Here is an 18,977-nt window from a genome sequence, read left to right as displayed (position 1 = left end):
TATCTGGTGTTTTGGTTCCACAGATCAGACGGTGGGGAGAAATGCTGGTACACTTCCAAGTACCATCCACTAGTGACACCAAAATATCACTCACAATATGTTAGTCCCTCTACTTTTTTGTGTGCTTTGATCAGCCATGAAATAGCTAACAATTCTGATGTTTAAATTATCATCATTGGGCATTAGAGTTAACACACCATTTATGAATGAGGCAGTTAACACTTCTTAAAAACTATTGTTTCAGGCTCCTTGGAAATTCAGATTTCATTGCCTTTGGTTACAAGTGCATCATGTTTTTCAGGGTTTTCCCCTTTTCACCTTAACAGCTACACACTTCCTTTCTTTTTTAAAATAGAAGCTGAAATTCAGGAGGTCGGGGTGAGACATGGCTCAATTTGAGTCAGTTGTATGCTTTATAATATAGTCTCAGCTATGCATGTTGGCTTAGACTGCAAGCTCCTTGGGGCAGGGACTGTTTCATACTACATTTTTGTACAGTGTCCTGCAAAATGGGACCACACTCGTGATTGTGGCCTCTGGGCATTACTGCAGTATAAATGTTACATCATCATAATGAACTAAAATCTTCTAATCTGGGTAAAGCTATCATTTTATACTTGTAGTTTTAAGACCAAATTGGCTGCTGCTCTAGCAAGATGTCGAATCAAACATGATGCTCTTTCAATTGAATATATTCTACCAGAAACTCTACGGAAACAGGAACAAAGAGCTTCTGCTTTACCTTTGTATGCTTGGATAAATACATTAAAAAGCAGGTAAGATCTGTAAAATTAACATTTTAGAAATATACATATTAAATTGTATATTGCCCTTCTATGAATTTGTTTTAAAATTTTGCACAGTACAGTATTATCTTATAAGGCATGGGTTTCTTGTAATAAACGTTTATTTAACAGACCCAATTGACCTAAACATCACACTTCCATCTGCCATTTTTTTAACATACTAGTGATACAGTAATCTTAGGTGTTACTTATAACTGACAAGATGCTAGAGGAAAAACATATTTTCTATTGTTTTTTTTCCAATTTACTTGATGAATTGGACAACACCGTGAGTGTATCTGCACTGTGCTGGAAGGCCACGTTCCAGTGTGGGTAGTCAGACGTGCTAGCTCTGCTACAGCTATTGCACTAAAAATTAAGATCTAGCCAGGGTTGGTGCCTGAATATGTACTCAGGGGCTCTGCGTGGATTTTTACTCAGGCAGCTAGCCCAAGCTGCTGCCTGTGCTACCCTGACTACACTGCTATTTTTAGTATGCTATCTTGAGCAGAGCTAGCATGTCTGTCTGCATGTGCTCAGAAGCACTCTCCCAGCTGTAGTACAGACGTACCTTTTGCATATAGTCATCCATACTGTTTCCCCTGCATAGTCAGTTTCCCCAATTTGTTTTTGTGTCTTGAACATAGCAACAAAGTGGAGAAAAAATACCAAAACCAGAAATGTTATTTTAAAACCGCAAAAATTGGTAGAGGGTTCTGGGAGTGACGTATAGTACATAGAACTACTTTTAATTGATTTTTCAAAAGTTGTTTTGCTAGTTGACAGTGTTCCTTTAAATGCTTCTTTATGTATATGTCAGTAAATAATACTAGTTTTAGTATTTATTACAGTACTAAAAGAACTGATAGGATGGATAACTTGACATCATTGTCACATCTTGTTTTCCTTACCAGTAATTTCTTCATAACCTTCCTTACCTAAAATGTTCTGTCTTGTCTATTTTAGGATAGCTTCAGGGCAGAGAACGTGTCTTACTCTGAACATGATTCTGCACCTTGTATTCAACCCGAGTACATGTTAGTTGACCTGACTAAAGATTGTCATGTTGGGCCCTCTGTTTACGATGTACAGTGTAAATTTATGGCACTATATAAACAATAGTAGATTAAAACAAATGCAAGATTTTTCTGCATGACACTTAACCTGCATGACTGTACCTTGGGTATTATGAATTACAAATTGCTTAATGTTCATTCATGCATTACCTTTCCTCAAGAGGGTGATTCAGAGAATAAGCAACAAATTCACTGGTGGTGTAAATGGATGCGAGTTCATTGTAGTCAGCTGAACTGCAGCTGTTTACACCAGCAGTAAATTTGGTATGAAATGTCAAATCCTAACTCTGAGTTCTGTTTTTATGATACTTTTTATGGCAAAAATCCAGATGTTCCAAGTGAATTTTTAGTTATTAACATTGTATGTTCAGTGGTCAGGATTACTATGAGTTATGAATGTTATATGTTAACAGCCTTGAAGACATTTACAAAGAATTGAAAAAAGAGGGATTCACAAAAGTTGAATCTGTGTCAGATTTTGAAGGTTATACTTATTGTCTGGACAAGCACTGCCATGATGTACTGGTTTTTCCTGCCTCTCTCAAAGAAGAAATACTTAATTTGGAACTTTTCACAGGTTACAAACTCATCTTACAGGTCAGCAAAATAAGTCTGGAGTGGGTCTCATAATCTGATCTGCAAACTAAGCTAATGTTGTGCATTATCGTCTGTTCAGACATTGCATGGTTTTAATTATTTTTATGACTAAATAAATAACCAGGCACTAGCACTTTCTGCAAACTTCCTAGTAAGCAGGGTCTGAATGAGCTCTCCCCTGACACCTGATGCTGAGCTGGGGGAAAAGACTTCAGGAACAGACTGTGTTTGTATAGACATGCCTACTCTGCCTAGGTATGCAGCATGATGGAGCTGCTTTGCCAAAGTATCACTTTTGTCTGGTGATGGGTTATGGATCATTTCAGTAATGAGTGCAGAGGTAATTAAATGTTATCCTTACTGTGTAAGTAAAGGGCAGCAGAACTGTAATTAGCTTGCCCTGATTGAGGAGGTCACCCTAAACTGAACCTTACTCACCATGCAGGGGGTAGGAATGCCAAATCTCAGTGGAAGAGATGGGGGTGGGGACAGGTGGTCCTACTTGGTGGTGTGTACTCTGTCCAAAAAGTCCTAAACACCATTTGACCACCCCCCTCTAGTGTTTAAAGGCGGAGCTAATGAGACTCATGTGTGAGTCATTGTTTCTGTTCAATGATTACTGGAGGTGAAACCCTGAGAAGGTCTAGGGGTTAGGGACAGTGATGAAAGGAAAGACGATGCAGGGCTGTACTGGCAGTGAGGCTCCCTGCTACCCAGTGAAATCACTAAAGACCTGTGTTATGTGGTAGAACCTCAGAACATGGTATCGCAGAAGTGGCATTGAGTGTCCAATAGTGACAGCGTGGAACCAGCACAGCAAAGAAAAGCAGCAGCAGCACAGGATCAGCAGCAGAGAAAAGCAGTGGATGCAGTGGCAAACAGCCAGTTGCAGAGGCACCAAGTGACCATAGAGACATTGCTCCCCCCCCTTCCTTTCTGAACACCTCAACAAGCTCTGGGTCTTCACTAACAAAGGACAGCCAACTGTGAATGGGGTGTAGCAGAGGGAGAGAGGAGTGGTGTGTTAAAGAGACATTCATTTATCATATTTTCCCACTGCCAGGTGGGAAACTGAGGCAAAGAACTGCCCAACATGCAGTGAGGGCAGGTTTTTGCTTATGGCTGCATGCTTTTGAATGTGTGTGTGGTGTTGTCCCAAATGAATGCTTGGATCCATTCCCTTTTATTAAAAGTTCTTTTGTTATACACAGACTCAGTGTTTGCGAATGGGGAAGTATTGCCTCTTGGAGGTTTCTGGGGTGATAGTATGTTTTCCCAAAATACTGGGTGGGGGCTTGAGCCGGTTCTGTTTTGTACTGTTAAGAGGAAATGCTAGATTTTGAACCTGGCCCTTGTTGCTTCCGAAAGTATTACTATTCTCAACTGCAAATATGACTCAACGTGATAGCTCCAATGCAATCAGTATGACGTCTGAGTTGAGATTTTTATTATAAAACTTTTTTAAATAGAGACTATGGGTAAAATTTTCAAAAGTATAAGAGTCCCGTATCTAAATGAGACATAGGACCTTTTGTCTTTGAAAATAGGATTTAAGCTCCTATATCACTTAAGCACTTTTGAAAACAAATTCTCTAGTTGATAAATAATGGCACCTGAATGTTTGACATTTCTACTGCAGTTACTTCCCTAGGCTGAAATAGCGGCCACTCCCCCTCCATGCTGCATGCATAGGAGTTCCCAGCCACTGAAGCTTCAGAAACTCCAGTGACTTTTCCCCTGGCTTGCCCTCAGCATCACCTCCATGCCAGCCTATTCAAAGCTGGTGCAGAGATCCCCACCATAGTACACAGATGGTGTGAGGCCCCTATATAACAGCTCTGCTGCTATCCTGTTCCTACACTAAATCAGCTTTTTTGTTTGAAATAGCAATAAGCACTTTATAAAAGTCCACATGACCAGATGATTGTTGGGGACTTTTTCCTTGCTCTTCACAGCACCTAAGGCCTTAGTACTGAAGACAACATGGCCTATAGTCAAGATTTTCAAAAGTGATGAGTGACTTTGAATGCACAGCTTGAGAACCTTGAAAGGGCTGCTCAATAGTCACTTTTGAAAATCTTGGCCCCTTATTTGTAACACTCGTAAAGGCCCCATATGCATATTAAGTAAGACAGCTACAGAATAAGACTGCCCTATCTAAAGGAGATACTGACGTTCAACTCTAGTAACAGTCTGAGTCCCCTGACACATGGTCCTCCTACAACAGTATCCAATAGCATGATCCTAATCTAAATGATTTTATCAGCAAAATAACTCCTACTGGGAAAAACTCATCTCTGTTATTGATATGATGCAGATTAACCAAGTTGTTCAACATCCAGAACAGATCTGCTCATTAGAACTTTGCAGATGCTATGATGGAGGCAATGAAACTCTTCTTCACCTCCTGCAAAGCTACTGTATAGGTTTATTTAAAATTGTTTGTCACAGTCAAATTCAGCACAAGATTTGTAACATGTTCTCTACCTGTCTTCGTTCTAGCTTTATCTATACTAGGCCATCAGTATACTGTAGTGATGTGAGGATTCACCTATGAAAGGGGAATCTTAGTGGGCATTGCACTGATAATCAAGGTTGAAAGAGGATTCTAATGTCATCCCAGATCATTGATAAAAGAGGCATATTGGCCGAACAGGACTATTTCCCAGAGTCATCAGAAAACACGGTTCCATTTGCCTCCAGGGACATATCAATAAAACATGTCCTTTTCCACAGTAAAAGAGGTATGCCCCAACCTCAAATTGGAAGAGGTAACGGTTGATCTTGATGAGAGTGTACATCTTTGCCCACCAACCTCTAATTTTGAGATAATCCGTTTTTTCTTTTTGGAGGTCTTGTGAGGCTTTGCAGTCGCTTTGGGTTCAAATCTGTACAAGGAAGCTTTGTTGCCAAGAGCTTATGTTCCCTTTCAATCAAGGTTTACTTCATAGCTCTACCATTTGACTGTGTGTGAGAGAATTTCCCTCCTAGAACTGCATAAGACAGCCATGTGAACATCCTTGCATTTTTCTTTGTCATTGTAAACTTGATGTAGCAGCCTGACTTCAGGCATTTGAAATGGTTATTGAGTTCCCCTTTGCCAGGGATGACAGACATACCTATCTGTTTCTCCCGTTCTTCTGTGCCCACTGACAGCTCAACCTTTTTGTGTGTGTTGGAGTTGGAATGATATTCTATACTTTTTTAAATTTAGAATCAGTGAGGTTTGTATTTTAATATTTAAATCTAAGCCATCCAGACTTTATAAAGATTTGTTTTTCTTTCCCCACTCATTGGTAAGAGGAACTGAACTCACTTGTCTAGTTGGAAAGAGTACAGTACTTGGAGTAACCAAATTAATCTGAAGCTAAAATTCAACAACCTAAATCTACCAATTATTAATTAGCCATATTTAATTATTTAACTGGCATCATGTATTATCTTTTAGGATAAGTCTCGCAGCCTTGCTGTACATTCTGTGAAGGCCTTATTGAACATGGATGATGACATCATAGTAGCTCATATAGGTTCACGGCTGACTGCTGCCCACATGTCAGTGTTGTCAAATCAGAGCACATCCAAAGTTTTTGTATGTGGTGTAAAATCGCAGGCAAAGGAAGTTGAACTGAAGGAGCTATTGACACACATGGAATGTGGAAGTATGTGTTAAACATTTATTTAATAATACAATTATTTCCAGATCCCAGGTAATTCTGCCACATTTTAAAGCTTACTCTTTATTTGAGCAAAAATGTTTTAAAAATGTTTTCTGGTACAATATGTATTTAAAAAAATCCTTCAGATATTTAAAAATGTCTGTCAGCGTTCTCATTCATGCACCATCAGGGCAGGGTTAGGTAAATATTTGCATTTTTTTTTTTTTTTAAAGGAGTTAACACGGCTGCTACTCTGAAACAAGTCAGTTAGAGGTTCACATGTTCTGTCATAATCCCATGAAAAATTCTGTTGCTGCAACTGTGAAATTAAGTGACAAGTCTAGTAAATCCCACACTTCACCAATTTATCCAGTATTTTATTTGGCAAATAAGTAGTGAGTGTTTTTTGTGTGGCGAGAGAGAGAGAGAGAGAGAGACTTGTACAGAAAATTCCCAGTTTGTACCCTCAAGCCTCATTTCACAGCATCCTTCTTAAGGGAGAAGAGGGATAGGATATTCCTTTTAGAGTCCAGTAACATTGCCCCTAGAGATCACTTGAAAGCTTTGCTGCAATGTGATGTACTGCCTGTAGTTAGTATCTTTGCAATCTGCTGCTTCTGAGTTCAGCTGCACCTGATATGCTCTGCTCAGAGAGGCAATCTTAGCTATGTCTCTAAAAATCCCTATTGGGATTTAACCTAAACACCCCCATACAGCTATCTTGCAAGGCAGAGCTTCCTGCTAGGATATACCTCTCAACACCTGGACTCTGAAAGGAGGGGCAGTGAGGGACAACACACCTTGAAATGAAGGACATCAAATATTTTCCTGAACACAGTTTAATTTTTTTTTTTTTTTTTGAAAGTACAGGCGTGCATGAGATTCCCAATTCTTAGTCAACTATTCAGAGATTATACGTGGCCTATACAAAGAAACACAAAATGCAACTGAAATAATGATCAAAGCAGGCAACATGAGGAGAGAATTTCCATTCTCTCTTTCGCCTTCCTCCCTCCCTTTGTCCTGATTCTATCCCCTGCTCCACTCTTGCTCCCTGCCTGTCTCCTCATCTTTATCTCTCTGTCCCTTCTTCCAACTCCCTCCTTCCTCCTCTTCCCTCCCACACGCACACACTCTCTCTCTCTCAGTCCATCTCTACTGTTTCAGGTGACAGTTCCCTCCCTCCTCACAGTCCCAGGTGCCATTAGTGCCTCTTTTCCCTCTCCTTTGCCACGATCCAAAGTTTTTGCCTGGCAACTAATGACTTGAGATGGGTTGGCACCTTCTGTTTGGCTGCCCTGCCTGAGAGGAGGGAAAGGAGTGGAATGAGGAGTGGGGCCTCATGCTTCCTTCACACCTGTTTTCCGTGAAACAACCTTAAATATCAGGGCCAGATGTGGGATGTCTCGCACAATGTGAGACTCTTGAGAGGTATGTCCTAGGGTCACCACTGGGGCAGAAAGAGCCAAAGCTATGGGATCATGAAAGATGAATTCAGACTGGAACAAGTGCAAAGAAGTGCTATTAGGATGATTCGGGGAATGGAGGGCCTATTTTATGGGGGTGAGACTGGAAGAGCTTGGCTTGTTTAGCCTAGCAAAGCAAAGGCTGAGAGGGGATATGATTACTCTCTATAAATATACATCATGGGGGGGGTGAAGAGCTATTTAAGCTAAAGGACAGTGTTGGCACAAGAACAAATGGCTATAAACTGGCCATGAACAACTTCAGGCTGGAAATTAGAACAGCTTCCCAATAGGAGTTGTGGGAGCAAACAACTAAACTAGTTCTGAGAGAGAGCTGGACAAATTTATGAGTGCGATTATATGATGGTGTTCCTTGTGGGCAGCAGGACCCAGCAGTCCCAAGGATCCTGTTTGGTGTTCCTAAATCTCACACTTCAGGGCTTCAGCTGCTCACCTCAAGGAATCAGGAAGGGACATCCCCCCCCCCCCCCCATCCAATGTATGCTGGTGTTATGTGGGTGTTTTTTTGTTTCTTTCCTTCCTCTGAAACATCAGAGATGGCAACAGCTGGAAATGGGATACTGGATGGGGAGGGGCTGGTGTCCTGAGATAGTACCAGGCATTCTCTCTCTCAGGTGCTTGGCTGGCTGGTTCTTGCTCATGTGCTCAAGATCTCACTGATCACCATATATGGGGTTAGGATGGAATTTCCCCCCAGGTCATATTGGTAGTGACCTTAGGGTGTTTTCCCCTTCCTCTGCATCCTGGGTTGCTTGCCAAGATCATCTGGGTATACCTCACTTAATCAGGTCGCTGCCATAGCAGGGGCCTCGGGCACTGGTATCTCTCAGTCCGTCCTATTCTCTGCCTAAAGTTAAACATAATACTTTGTTCTCCTGAGACCTGTAAATCCTTGGTCTAATTTCAGTTGCTGGGTTCAGTGTGTGGGTGCTGGGTAGTATTTGTGGCCTGTAGTAGGAAGGCAGTCAGACTAGATGAGCTGGTGGTTTATTCTGGCCTTAAATTATATGACACTTCCCTCCAGGGGGCCCATCCAGGCCCTTGTAGAGATAATACAATATGAAAAATCTAGTAACTGATAAGTAACTGGATTTTAATTATAAGTATTCATATTTTAATGGTAGACACAAACTGTTTTAGGTGAAATTAGTATAATGCTAGTGGGCTTTCTGCTTTATTAGATTAAAATTTTACTGGATTACTTTCATATTAACCTTTCAGTGTTTCCTTGTTTCTCAGATATTGAGCTACTACATGAGGATTTTACTGAGATTGAACCAACAGATCAAAGACTGCAAAAGGCTAAAGTTATTCTGCTGCTACCTCGGTGCTCAGGATTGGGTGTTAGTAATCCAATAGAATTTATTCTAAATGAACATGAAGGTAATTTTGATACTACAGTATAATTAAACTTAAAGAAAATGAAAACACAATTGGTTAACTTGTTAGCGCTCTGTGGCAGGGACAATTTTTTTGTTGTTTGGTTCCTAAGCCAAGTGTCCTATTTCTTCACTGGAGGCCACAGGTGCTACAATGATACAAATAATAGTATTATTCAAATTCTTTTTTTTTTATTTCACCTTACAAAAATATAGATCCTATGAATAATACTTTGAATACTCCTACATGTATAAATGCAAAATATCATATAAATACACCTCTACCCCGATATAACACGAATTCGGATATAACGCGGTAAAGCAGCGCTCCGGGTGGGCAGGGCTGCGCGCTCTGGCGGATCAAAGCAAGTTCGATATAACGCAGTTTCACCTACGATGCGGTAAGATTTTTTTGGCTCCCGAGGACAGCGTTCTATCGGGGTAGAGGTGTACAATGGGACGGTTGCGCAATTAAAATTGCAAAGACAGATGAATGCTGATTACTGGAAGTGGTAGGGGGACAAATCTGAAAATTAGGAATTGTGGAATTTTTGAACAGTGGAATTTCAGACAAATTTTGGCACCATAACTTAATTTTGGATAATTAGAGTTCAAGTTTAGTCATGAATTGCAGTTTCCAACAGCTGTGTTATCTTAGCTGCGCTTCACGCTGGCCAAATAAACACCTCTAAAATGTCTCCTAGTATATTTAGTACTTTGATAAATTAGGTAGAACAGCTACTCCATAGAGGTATGATATTCTCCTAAACTATATATTTAAGATGTTTTTATGTTGGGTCAAAGTTTTATCCCTAATTATAAGAACATAAGAATGGCCATACTGGGTTAGACCAAAGGTCCATCCAGCCTATTATCCTGTTTTCCGACAGTGGCCAATGCCAGGTGCCCCAGAGGGAGTGAACCTAACAGGTAATGATCAAGTAAGTGATCTCTCTCCTGCAATCCATCTCCACCCTCTGACAAACGGAGGCTAGGGACACCATTCCTTACCCATCCTGGCTAATAGCCATTAATGGACTTAACCTCCATGAATTTATCTAGTTCTCTTTTAAACCCTGTTATAGTCCTAGCCTTCACAACCTCCTCAGGCAAGGAGTTCCACAGGTTGACTGCACTGTGTGAAGAACTTCCTTTTATTTGTTTTAAACCTGCTGACCATTAATTTCATTTGGTGGCTCCTAGTTCTTATATTATGGGAACAAGTAAATAACTTTTCCTTATTCGCTTTCTCCACACCACTCATGATTTTATATACCTCTATCATATCCCCCCTTAGTCTCCTCTTTTCCAAGCTGAAAAGTCCTAGCCTCTTTAATCTCTCCTCATATGGCACCCATTCCAAACCCCTAATCATTTTAGTTGCCTTTCTCTGAAACTTTTCTAATGCCAATATATCTTTTTTGAGATGAGGAGACCACATCTGTACGCAGTATTCAAGATGTGGGTGTACCATGGATTTATATAAGGGCAATAAGATATTCTCCATCTTATTCTCTATCCCTTTTTTAATGATTCCTAATATCCTGTTTGCCTTTTTGACTGCCGCTGCACACTGCGTGGACGTCTTCAGAGAACTATCCACGATGACTCCAAGGCTAGGTCTACACTACGGGGTGGGGGGTCGACCTAAGATACGCAACTTCAGCTATTCGCGTAGCTGAAGTTGCATATTTTAGGTCGACTTACCTGGGTCTGAGGACGGCGGCGAGTCGACCGCTGCCGCTCCCCCCGCCGACTCCGCTTCCGCCTCTCGCTGCGGTGGAGTTCCGGAGTCGACGGCAGAGCGATCGGGGATCGATTTTATCGCGTCTACACTAGACGCGATAAATCGATCCCCGATAGATCGATCGCTACCCACCGATCCGGCGGGTAGTGAGGACGTGCCCCAAGATCTCTTTCCTGAAACATAATTAGACATTAAGAAACATTAGAAACATAATTACTTTTAATATCCTGATTTTGTTTCAGTATCAATCTTGTTAGTTTACAATAATATATATACAGCGTGTGACACACAATTTTCACTTCGGGGTCAGTAATATACTCATTCCCCTCATTTTTCTAATAATAGGGATATCAATCTGTTACTGTGGTCACCATTGTCACAGAACTGTGAATTTTGACATTTATATGGACCCAGTTTGTTTTGATCTAGTCCTCTTTGAAAGGGGACTAGATCAAAGCAAACTGTTGATACAGGGCAGCAGGGTCCACATGAACAGTTCATTAGTTGTCTTTGATCAACTGCATCCTCCTCCTCCCCATCGCGCCTACACTCCTGTCTGTCTTTTGCCCTTGCCCCTGCCTCCCTGTCCCTTCTCCAGACTTCTGCACCCACCCAGCCACCCCTAGCTCCACGTCTGCATCTAAAACCCCATCTGCCTCCCCTAGCCTTGTGTCTCCAACTTCCACTCTGAGTCCCCCCCCACTCCACAGAGTCCCCTCTCCCCAGTGTGGAGCTCCTAGAAGGGGCAGGGCTGTGTCTTTTCCCCTTCCCCCAATACCCTGTGGTGACAGCTCCTGTTCTCTGCCCTCTTTCCTTAGCTCCCCTGATCCCTTACTCCCTCGCCTGGTACTGGGACCTACTTCCCAGGCTTAGCACTTCACTGGCAGATCCTAGGCTCAGACATCCCACTGTACAGAAGGTTCTTCATCCAATCAGAAAGTGAAGGGCAGTGCCCAGTTGCTTGGCCCATCCTGACCATTCCTTTTCCAGCAATAGGCTGGGGAGAGAGAAGGGAGAGGCGGATTGGCAAAGCTGGTGAAAGAGAAGGGTTGAGGGTCAGGCAAGTTGGGGGTAGAAGGGACTGGGATGTAGAGGGCCCAGGAACCTGCAAGGGGGAAAGAAGACAGAGAATGAGAGCTGTCACTGCAGGGAACCTGGGGGATGAAGGGGGCAGAGACCCAGCCCTGCGTCTTCTAGGAGCTCTGCACTGGGAAGAGGGGTCTGTGCGGTAGGGGGTGGGGAGTCAGAGTGGAAGGCCAGCCCCCCCCCCTCAATCCCCATATAATTTGAGCACTGATTAACAGTTTGTTTGCTTTGATCTAATCTTGTTTCAAAGAGGACTAGATCAAAACAAACTAATGAACTGTGACTGTGCAGCAGCAGTGTCCACAAGGTTGCCATCCACTAAAGATAGGACAAGAAGTAATGGGCTTAATCTATATCAAGAGAGATTTAGGTTAGATATTAGGAAAACCTTTCTAACTACAGTATAAGGTAGTTAAGCCCTGGAATAGGTTTTCAAGAGAGATTGTCAGGTCCCCATCATTGAAAGCTTTTAAAAACAAGTTGGACAAACACCTGTCAGAGATGGTCTAGGTTTACTTGGTCCTGCCACAGCTCAGGGGGCTGGACTTGATGACATCTCAAGCTCCCTTCCAGCCCTACATTTCTATGATTCTATGACCATAGCAGAAAATTACCTATTTCTTTTATTGTGACTGTGCTTTGACAAAATCTTATCCCTATTTATTGAGGACATGGACATGAAAAATAAATGTATTTTCTTAAGAGTCCAGCTGGTACTGCACTTATGACATCAAGTGGAGAATTCATCTTTGTTTATTATATCAAAATTGGCTGCTTAAAAACAATTGTTAAAAGGAGGTTTACAACTTTTGAGATCAGCAGAAGGGCTGAATGAATAATTGATTTTTTGGTTCAAGGGCCAAACCAAAAAAAAAAATAGTTTCAAACTGACACTGATTTTTTCCTCCCTCGCTGAAACTCAAAACATAAACTTTGTTTAGGTTGAACGTTTGGAATGTCAATTCATAACGACATTTTCTAAATGAAATGTCAAAACGTTTAATTTGAAAATGTCGAAACAAAATGTTCTGATATTTTTGAAAATTTTTTTTGGCAGAAACTATTTGCCGAATTTGACTTGAATTTGCAAATCGTTTCAGTGTCCCGAAAAATGCATTTGTTGGCAAATTTACTATTCACTGAATTTTTTTTCCCTAGTACAAACCAGCAGAAGGGGGAAAAAAACCTTTTAAATGAAACAGGAAACTATTAATTACACGCCCATCCTAATTAAAAAACGGCAATGAGAAATATAGGAAAACCTAATGAACAATACTGTGTTTAAACAGAATCTGGGTTTTTTGTGGTACTTCATATTACTCATCAGATGGAATCAGCTAATATTTAAATCTGGACCTTATTCTGACAGATTACATGAAGTACCTAACTTTTAACATTTAGGTTGTGACAAAAATAAAGGCTAGAAAACTTAGTATAATGTGTGAAGTGCTGCTGACATTTTTCAAACCATGTCTTCTCTCATCTGCACTTCACAACCAGCGAGGTCCTCTCTCTTCCTGTTCTTCCTTCCAGTGGGAGAGTTCTTCATATTCCCCATTCAGTGGGGAATTACTAGCTCATTGATTACTAATACTTATTGAAAGGGGACAGGGAACTAAGGAGTCAAAATTAATAAAATTTGAAATTAAATATCTCCTAGCAGAAGCGAGGGTTAAAACTTGCTTATGGGATGAGGAGGAATAGAAAAGAAACCTAGAAGGGATGTAGACACATTTCAGTATAAGAGAGTGCTTTCCGTTTCTGTTAGCTCGATAATAACCATTTTGTGGGATATGAAACCTTCAACTTTGAGTTTACTTAGCTGAGGTGGTTACCTCAGACAGGGAGCAATTTCAGATTTAAATATACCCTAATTTTTGTCTGTGGGTTTGGATTTTGTTTCAATTTATTTTCAATTTTTTACTTTTCACAATGTGCATGTCACAATATGTCACTACATTTTTGACAAAACAAAATGTGGTGATACTTAACCGTGATTAAAGAATTTCATTATTTTTTCAGACTTTTTGGTTCAGGGCCAATCTTTGTGGCTTAAGATCCCTCTTCAGTGGGAGTTAAGGGTGTGCTCAGTGTTTTGCAGGACTTGATATATAATGAGAGACATTTAACCAGAGAAGCCAAACAAACGAAAAGATTTTTTGTTTAGTTCTGATTTGCATTTGAAAATTCAAGATGTCCAAGAAGGAAACGAGCATTGTGGTAATGCTCTTGATGACTCTACAGGATTTGGAGACCAGTTAGAAATCTCTAAGAATAGTTTCAAGTTAATTAAATAGATTTATGAAGTTGAGCATTATTCTAATTGAGCGTTCACTGTATGTTGTCTATTTCACAAAAGAAATATGTCACAAATAAAAGTATGTTTCAAGATTTAAGGTATTGTCAAGCATTTCATTTTCAGTTAACCATATCTCCTTATGGACTTAAGTGATTTAAGTGGATTTATTGTACAAAATCTTCTTTAAATACTGAGAAATGTTTTAAATATAAACCGAATAACTAGGAGGGAAAAAGTAATTATATAGGCACCCTTGCACTTTGCAGTTCATGTGATCTGATTTCACTACATCAGCAGTAATCAGGTCTGTTAATAGAGAATTTTCAGTGAAAACAAATGGATTATAAAATATGGACATGAGTTTTAAATGTAAAAATGATTTTGGCTATTGTTGTTTTAATAACTTTACATTCAGATGCAGGATTGCTGAGAGACCTTTCTCAAGGATCTGTAGCTGAAAATAAACTCCATATTCTTGCTGAGACGCAACTTCAGGAGTTAATGCATGCAATGCGATGTAAGTCTGTTTTCTCTCAAGTTTACGAAAATGTGACCATAATTTGATGCGATGTATAAAAAAAAAAATAGGCATTGCTTACTTTAACAGTAAATTTGTACCATGTCCTCAAAGTAATGTCCACCTCGTATAGTCTACTGTGAATAAATTTATTACCTCAGTTTCCTTCTCTCAACATTTATATAAGCGGAACCAAGTCCTTCCTCCTTACCTGTTTCATGCGTCGAAGTTAGAGAAGAACATAAAAGCCACTAAAGCAGCCGTAAGATTAGGATCCTTTCCCTGTTACCAGCTGCAGTGGTAAAGTGATATATAATTATAGGGTAAAATTGTCAAAAGCACGTAATTCCCTTTGACTTTCAGTGGGACTTAAATGCTTTTGAAAATGTTACTTGTAATAACAAAAGTAGTAAATAAAAATGAAGTTTGTGGACAAAGCCCCAGATCTTGAGAAGTATTTAGGCATCTAACTCCCATTGAAATCAGTGTGACTTAGGTGCCTCAAATACCTTTGAGGATCTGGGCCAAAGAATCAAGAGCAACTAAAAACTCAAAAGTTGGTAAACAGAAGCATATGTTGTACATGGGTGACTTTGGAAGGGTAGCAGTTTACTGTTTCCCCACAGTAGTGTGGCAGTTCTGTAGATACTTAGGCATGGAAATAACTTTTTAAGTACAATGAGACTAGTCATGTGAGGAAAGTTACACACATGTAGAAGTGTTTGCAGGATCAGGCTAATACTGCATGCACAGAGTAAAGAGGGCACTGAGACCCAAAGGATTTGGAAATATTCAAGCTAAGGAAAAATATCCAAAACATTATTTAGTTGGAGGGATAGTCTCGGGAAGCAGAAAGAACCCTAGGGATGAACTTCAGGGCAAGGACCACATTTTTGTTCTTTATTCATACTGTGCATAGCACAATGGGTCCATGCCCATGACTAGGGCCTATGCTACAGGGATTATAGCAGCATAGCTGCAGGGCCGTGACTATGCCAGCATAACCCTATAGTTTTAGATGCAGCCTATGAGGATGGAAGGAGTTTTTCGGTTGCTGTAGGAACACCACCTCCCCATGTGATGGTAGCTAAGTCGTTGGAATTATTCTTCCATCGATCTAACTGTGTTTACACCAGGGGTTAGGTCAGCATAGCAATGGTGCTCTGGAGTGTAGCTTTTTTCCCACCCCTGAGCACTGTAGCTATGTCCACCTAAAATGTAAATGTAGCCTGGGCATAGAGCTCCTAGGTGCTGTGGTAGTACAAATAATAAACAGTAATAATTAACCACACATTAAGAATGCATTTGAAGTGTGATACAGCAGCCATGGTTTTTGTGGTATACGTGCCGAGACATTGCATGTCTGTCTCTGTTTGTTGCTCTGGTGCAACAGCACCTGGAAGAGACTTCAGTTCATGGGATCTATAATGCCCAGAAACATGAATTGGAGGCTCGGGGAAAAGAAACAAAGAGTGTGGAGAGACAGATTCACGTGGAACAACTTAGAAGAACTAAATATGTGCAGTTTGTCCAGTGTGGTGGCTAAGGAAGAACTAAGGCCCAAATCTTGGTACCTGCTCCAGCTGCTTTGTGCTAATCTGGCAGCAGAAAGATGACCATTGACAAAGATTCCCCTAGACAGCCAGGGATTTCTCAAAGTGGCATAGGGTCATTCTAGCACTACGTGCACTGCCACCCCCTCTTGTCCCCATGGCAGGAGGCATGAACAGGGGCTCCCTATGCTCTAGTGTTCCCCAGAATAGCCTTTAGGGGCTGCTGATAGCAAGCCCATAGTATAACAGCTTTGAGGCTACAGTCATTATGTTGCCTGGAGGCTTAGTCATGGCCCCAGGATTGGGAAGGCTGTAGAAAAGTAGATTACAGTAGAACCTCAGAGTTACGATCACCAGAGTTACCAACTGACTGGTCAACCACACACCTCATTTGGAACCAATCAGACAGCAGAGCGCCCCCCCCCCCAAAAGCAAATACTATACAGTACAGTGCTGTGTTAAATGTAAACTACTAAAAAAAGGGAAAGTTTAAATTTTTTTTTGACAAGGTAAGGAAACTGTTTCTGTGCTTGTTTTATTTAAATTAAGATGGTTAAAAGCAGCATTTTTCTTCTGCGTAGTAAAGTTTCAAAGCTGCATTAAGTCAATGTTCAGTTGTAAATTTTTGAAAGAACAGCCATAACATTTTGTTGAGTTACAAACATTTCAGAGTTACGAACAACCTCCATTCCCAAAGTGTTCATAACTCTGAGGCTCTACTGTAATTTCCTCTTTGAGCTTTCCCATTTCCCCTTCACCCTTCTGTTCTTAGCAGCATGAGGACAGCTCACACACAGGCCTGGATTTGTGCCTAAGTCTGCAAATATTTGAAATGCATTTAAATAAAAAAGCACTGGAGAGAAATTATGTAGGTTGGCACATGTGGGTTTTACTATATGTAATAGGATGCCATTTGAAAAGGAAAAATGTAATCTTAATAACAATAAAAACTTCCTGGAAATGCAATGTATTAGAATGCAGCATAGCTGGAAAATGTGCTGGCAACTCTGTTGCTTTGAAAATTTAAAATACATTGGACAGATTACTAGAAATGTACTAACTTGCATGGGGGGAAGAGAGATGGAAAGGATGATTTAATATCTTCTATGATCTGATCATTGAATATTTCTGCATGTTGTTCACTATTCATTTGATAACTTTCCAATGATTTTCATAACAATTGAAACAGAAGTGTTTTAAAATATTGTATATTTTTGAATTTTAAATTGCTTTCCTTATTCCAAAAATGGTAAACGAGAAAAATCTTTTGTTACATGTTTATAGTTAATAAAGTGCAAGCCATTGTCTATTGCACTTGTTCAGTTTATCCAGAAGAAAATGAAGCAGTAGTGAACAAAGCACTGGAATCTGGAGTGGAAGGAAGTAAAGTACAGCCTTATAGGTAAGGAATAAATAGTCCTTTCTGAGGAAGACTAAAAACATAGAAAGGAGTTAGATACATTTTTCCATTTTTAACTTTGCTCAGTTGTGTTGGCTGAGCATTTACCATAGATGTCGATTGTATGGACTTATGAAGATTATTTCTTAAATCTAAATGATGAATAATTTAAGTAAAGGTGGCTTCTGTTGTCTTCTTTCTCTCCCAAAATCGTAAATAATATAACTCTGTTCTCTATAAGAAAGCATTTCAGTGTATGTGGCAGTCACGTTTAATGAACTTGCATCTTAGCTAGGAAGCCAAGTTGATTTTATCTTCCAGGATGTCCATTTCAAAATATAGGACCCAGTTGTCTGGTCTGCTTCCATGAGGCTGGGAAGCAACCAGGCTTCTGCAGATGTCCTGAAATCCCCAAAACTCATAAGACTCCTGTAGGCTTAGAGAGCTGATTTCCTTTTCCTGTCTCAATGACATAGTGAGACACTCCGACTCCTGCTCCCTGATAGGATGATTCAGAGGAAAACAATCTAAATTCTATCCCCTGCATAGGTGAGATTTGAATACATACAGTATACTAGTTAAAATGTAGTAGCTGTGAATTAAACCATTTATCGATTTTCTGTGTTGGAAATCCGCTTCAGAGCATGGTTTCAAACATATTCTTACTCTTACTCTAGCAAATCTATTACAGACCTTATTAGACATTCTAATATTGTATTCTACCTTATTCTATATGGTGTCCAATGAAAAGGACTAGATCTGCTGACAAGAGTTGTCCTTGGTTTAATCCCAAAGTTGTGTGTTGTATGGCTTGCCTAACACCAGTTTAGAGGTGAGACCAGGAAAAGTGTCAAATACGCGATTTAGTAGATTTGTCTTTTTAGTAATCCAAAAAGTTGGCAAAAAATTGTACAATTTCTTATTCACACTTGGACCAATTTTGGCCATATTTTAGCTAGGATTTTTACCCCTCAGAATCATGCTTCCATCCAAAACCATGACCTCTCAATTTCTCTTGCATCATGGCAATGTTTAATATTTTTCTGCCACCTGCCATTCCTTTTGGTGATGTGGAAGTGCAAAATGTTCTGCTCCCAGATTGCTGATCTGATTGCACAGTGCCTCTCTGATCAGCATTCTGACAGGGTGAGGAATAGAGCATTACTGGAATGGAAATGATGTTACTGGACTGGTGGTATAGGAGTTCTGTTTTCTCACTATCAACAGGAGCAGGGAGAAAACTAGGCTAAACTGAATCAGGTTTGAGACCAGGGAACTTGGGTATGGACTTGTCAGATAGTAACTAGAAGATCAAACAGCAATTCTCATTTTTAAAAAATAATTGCTTTGTAGTGTTAAGCTATCAGTGTGTAAAGTCATCCAAGTTACACAGGTT

The 18,977-nt window shown here is 40.3% G+C and overlaps 1 protein-coding gene across 1 annotated transcript in view; it reads left to right on the top strand.

Annotated features, from left to right (window-relative positions):
- The window catches only part of NSUN7 (NOP2/Sun RNA methyltransferase family member 7), a 47,137-nt gene that overhangs the window by 18,626 nt on the left and 9,534 nt on the right, over positions 1–18,977 (top strand). The window contains exons 4-9 of the mRNA XM_065405592.1: positions 624–776; positions 2,275–2,458; positions 5,907–6,117; positions 8,841–8,984; positions 14,528–14,629; positions 17,467–17,584. Of these exons, the coding sequence (XP_065261664.1) occupies positions 624–776; positions 2,275–2,458; positions 5,907–6,117; positions 8,841–8,984; positions 14,528–14,629; positions 17,467–17,584 (912 nt within the window). The remainder of the gene's footprint in view (positions 1–623; positions 777–2,274; positions 2,459–5,906; positions 6,118–8,840; positions 8,985–14,527; positions 14,630–17,466; positions 17,585–18,977) is intronic.

Source organism: Emys orbicularis, chromosome 5, assembly GCF_028017835.1.
Source record: "Emys orbicularis isolate rEmyOrb1 chromosome 5, rEmyOrb1.hap1, whole genome shotgun sequence".
NCBI classification, from domain to species: Eukaryota; Metazoa; Chordata; order Testudines; family Emydidae; genus Emys; species Emys orbicularis.
This window is presented reverse-complemented; position numbering and strand designations above follow the sequence as displayed.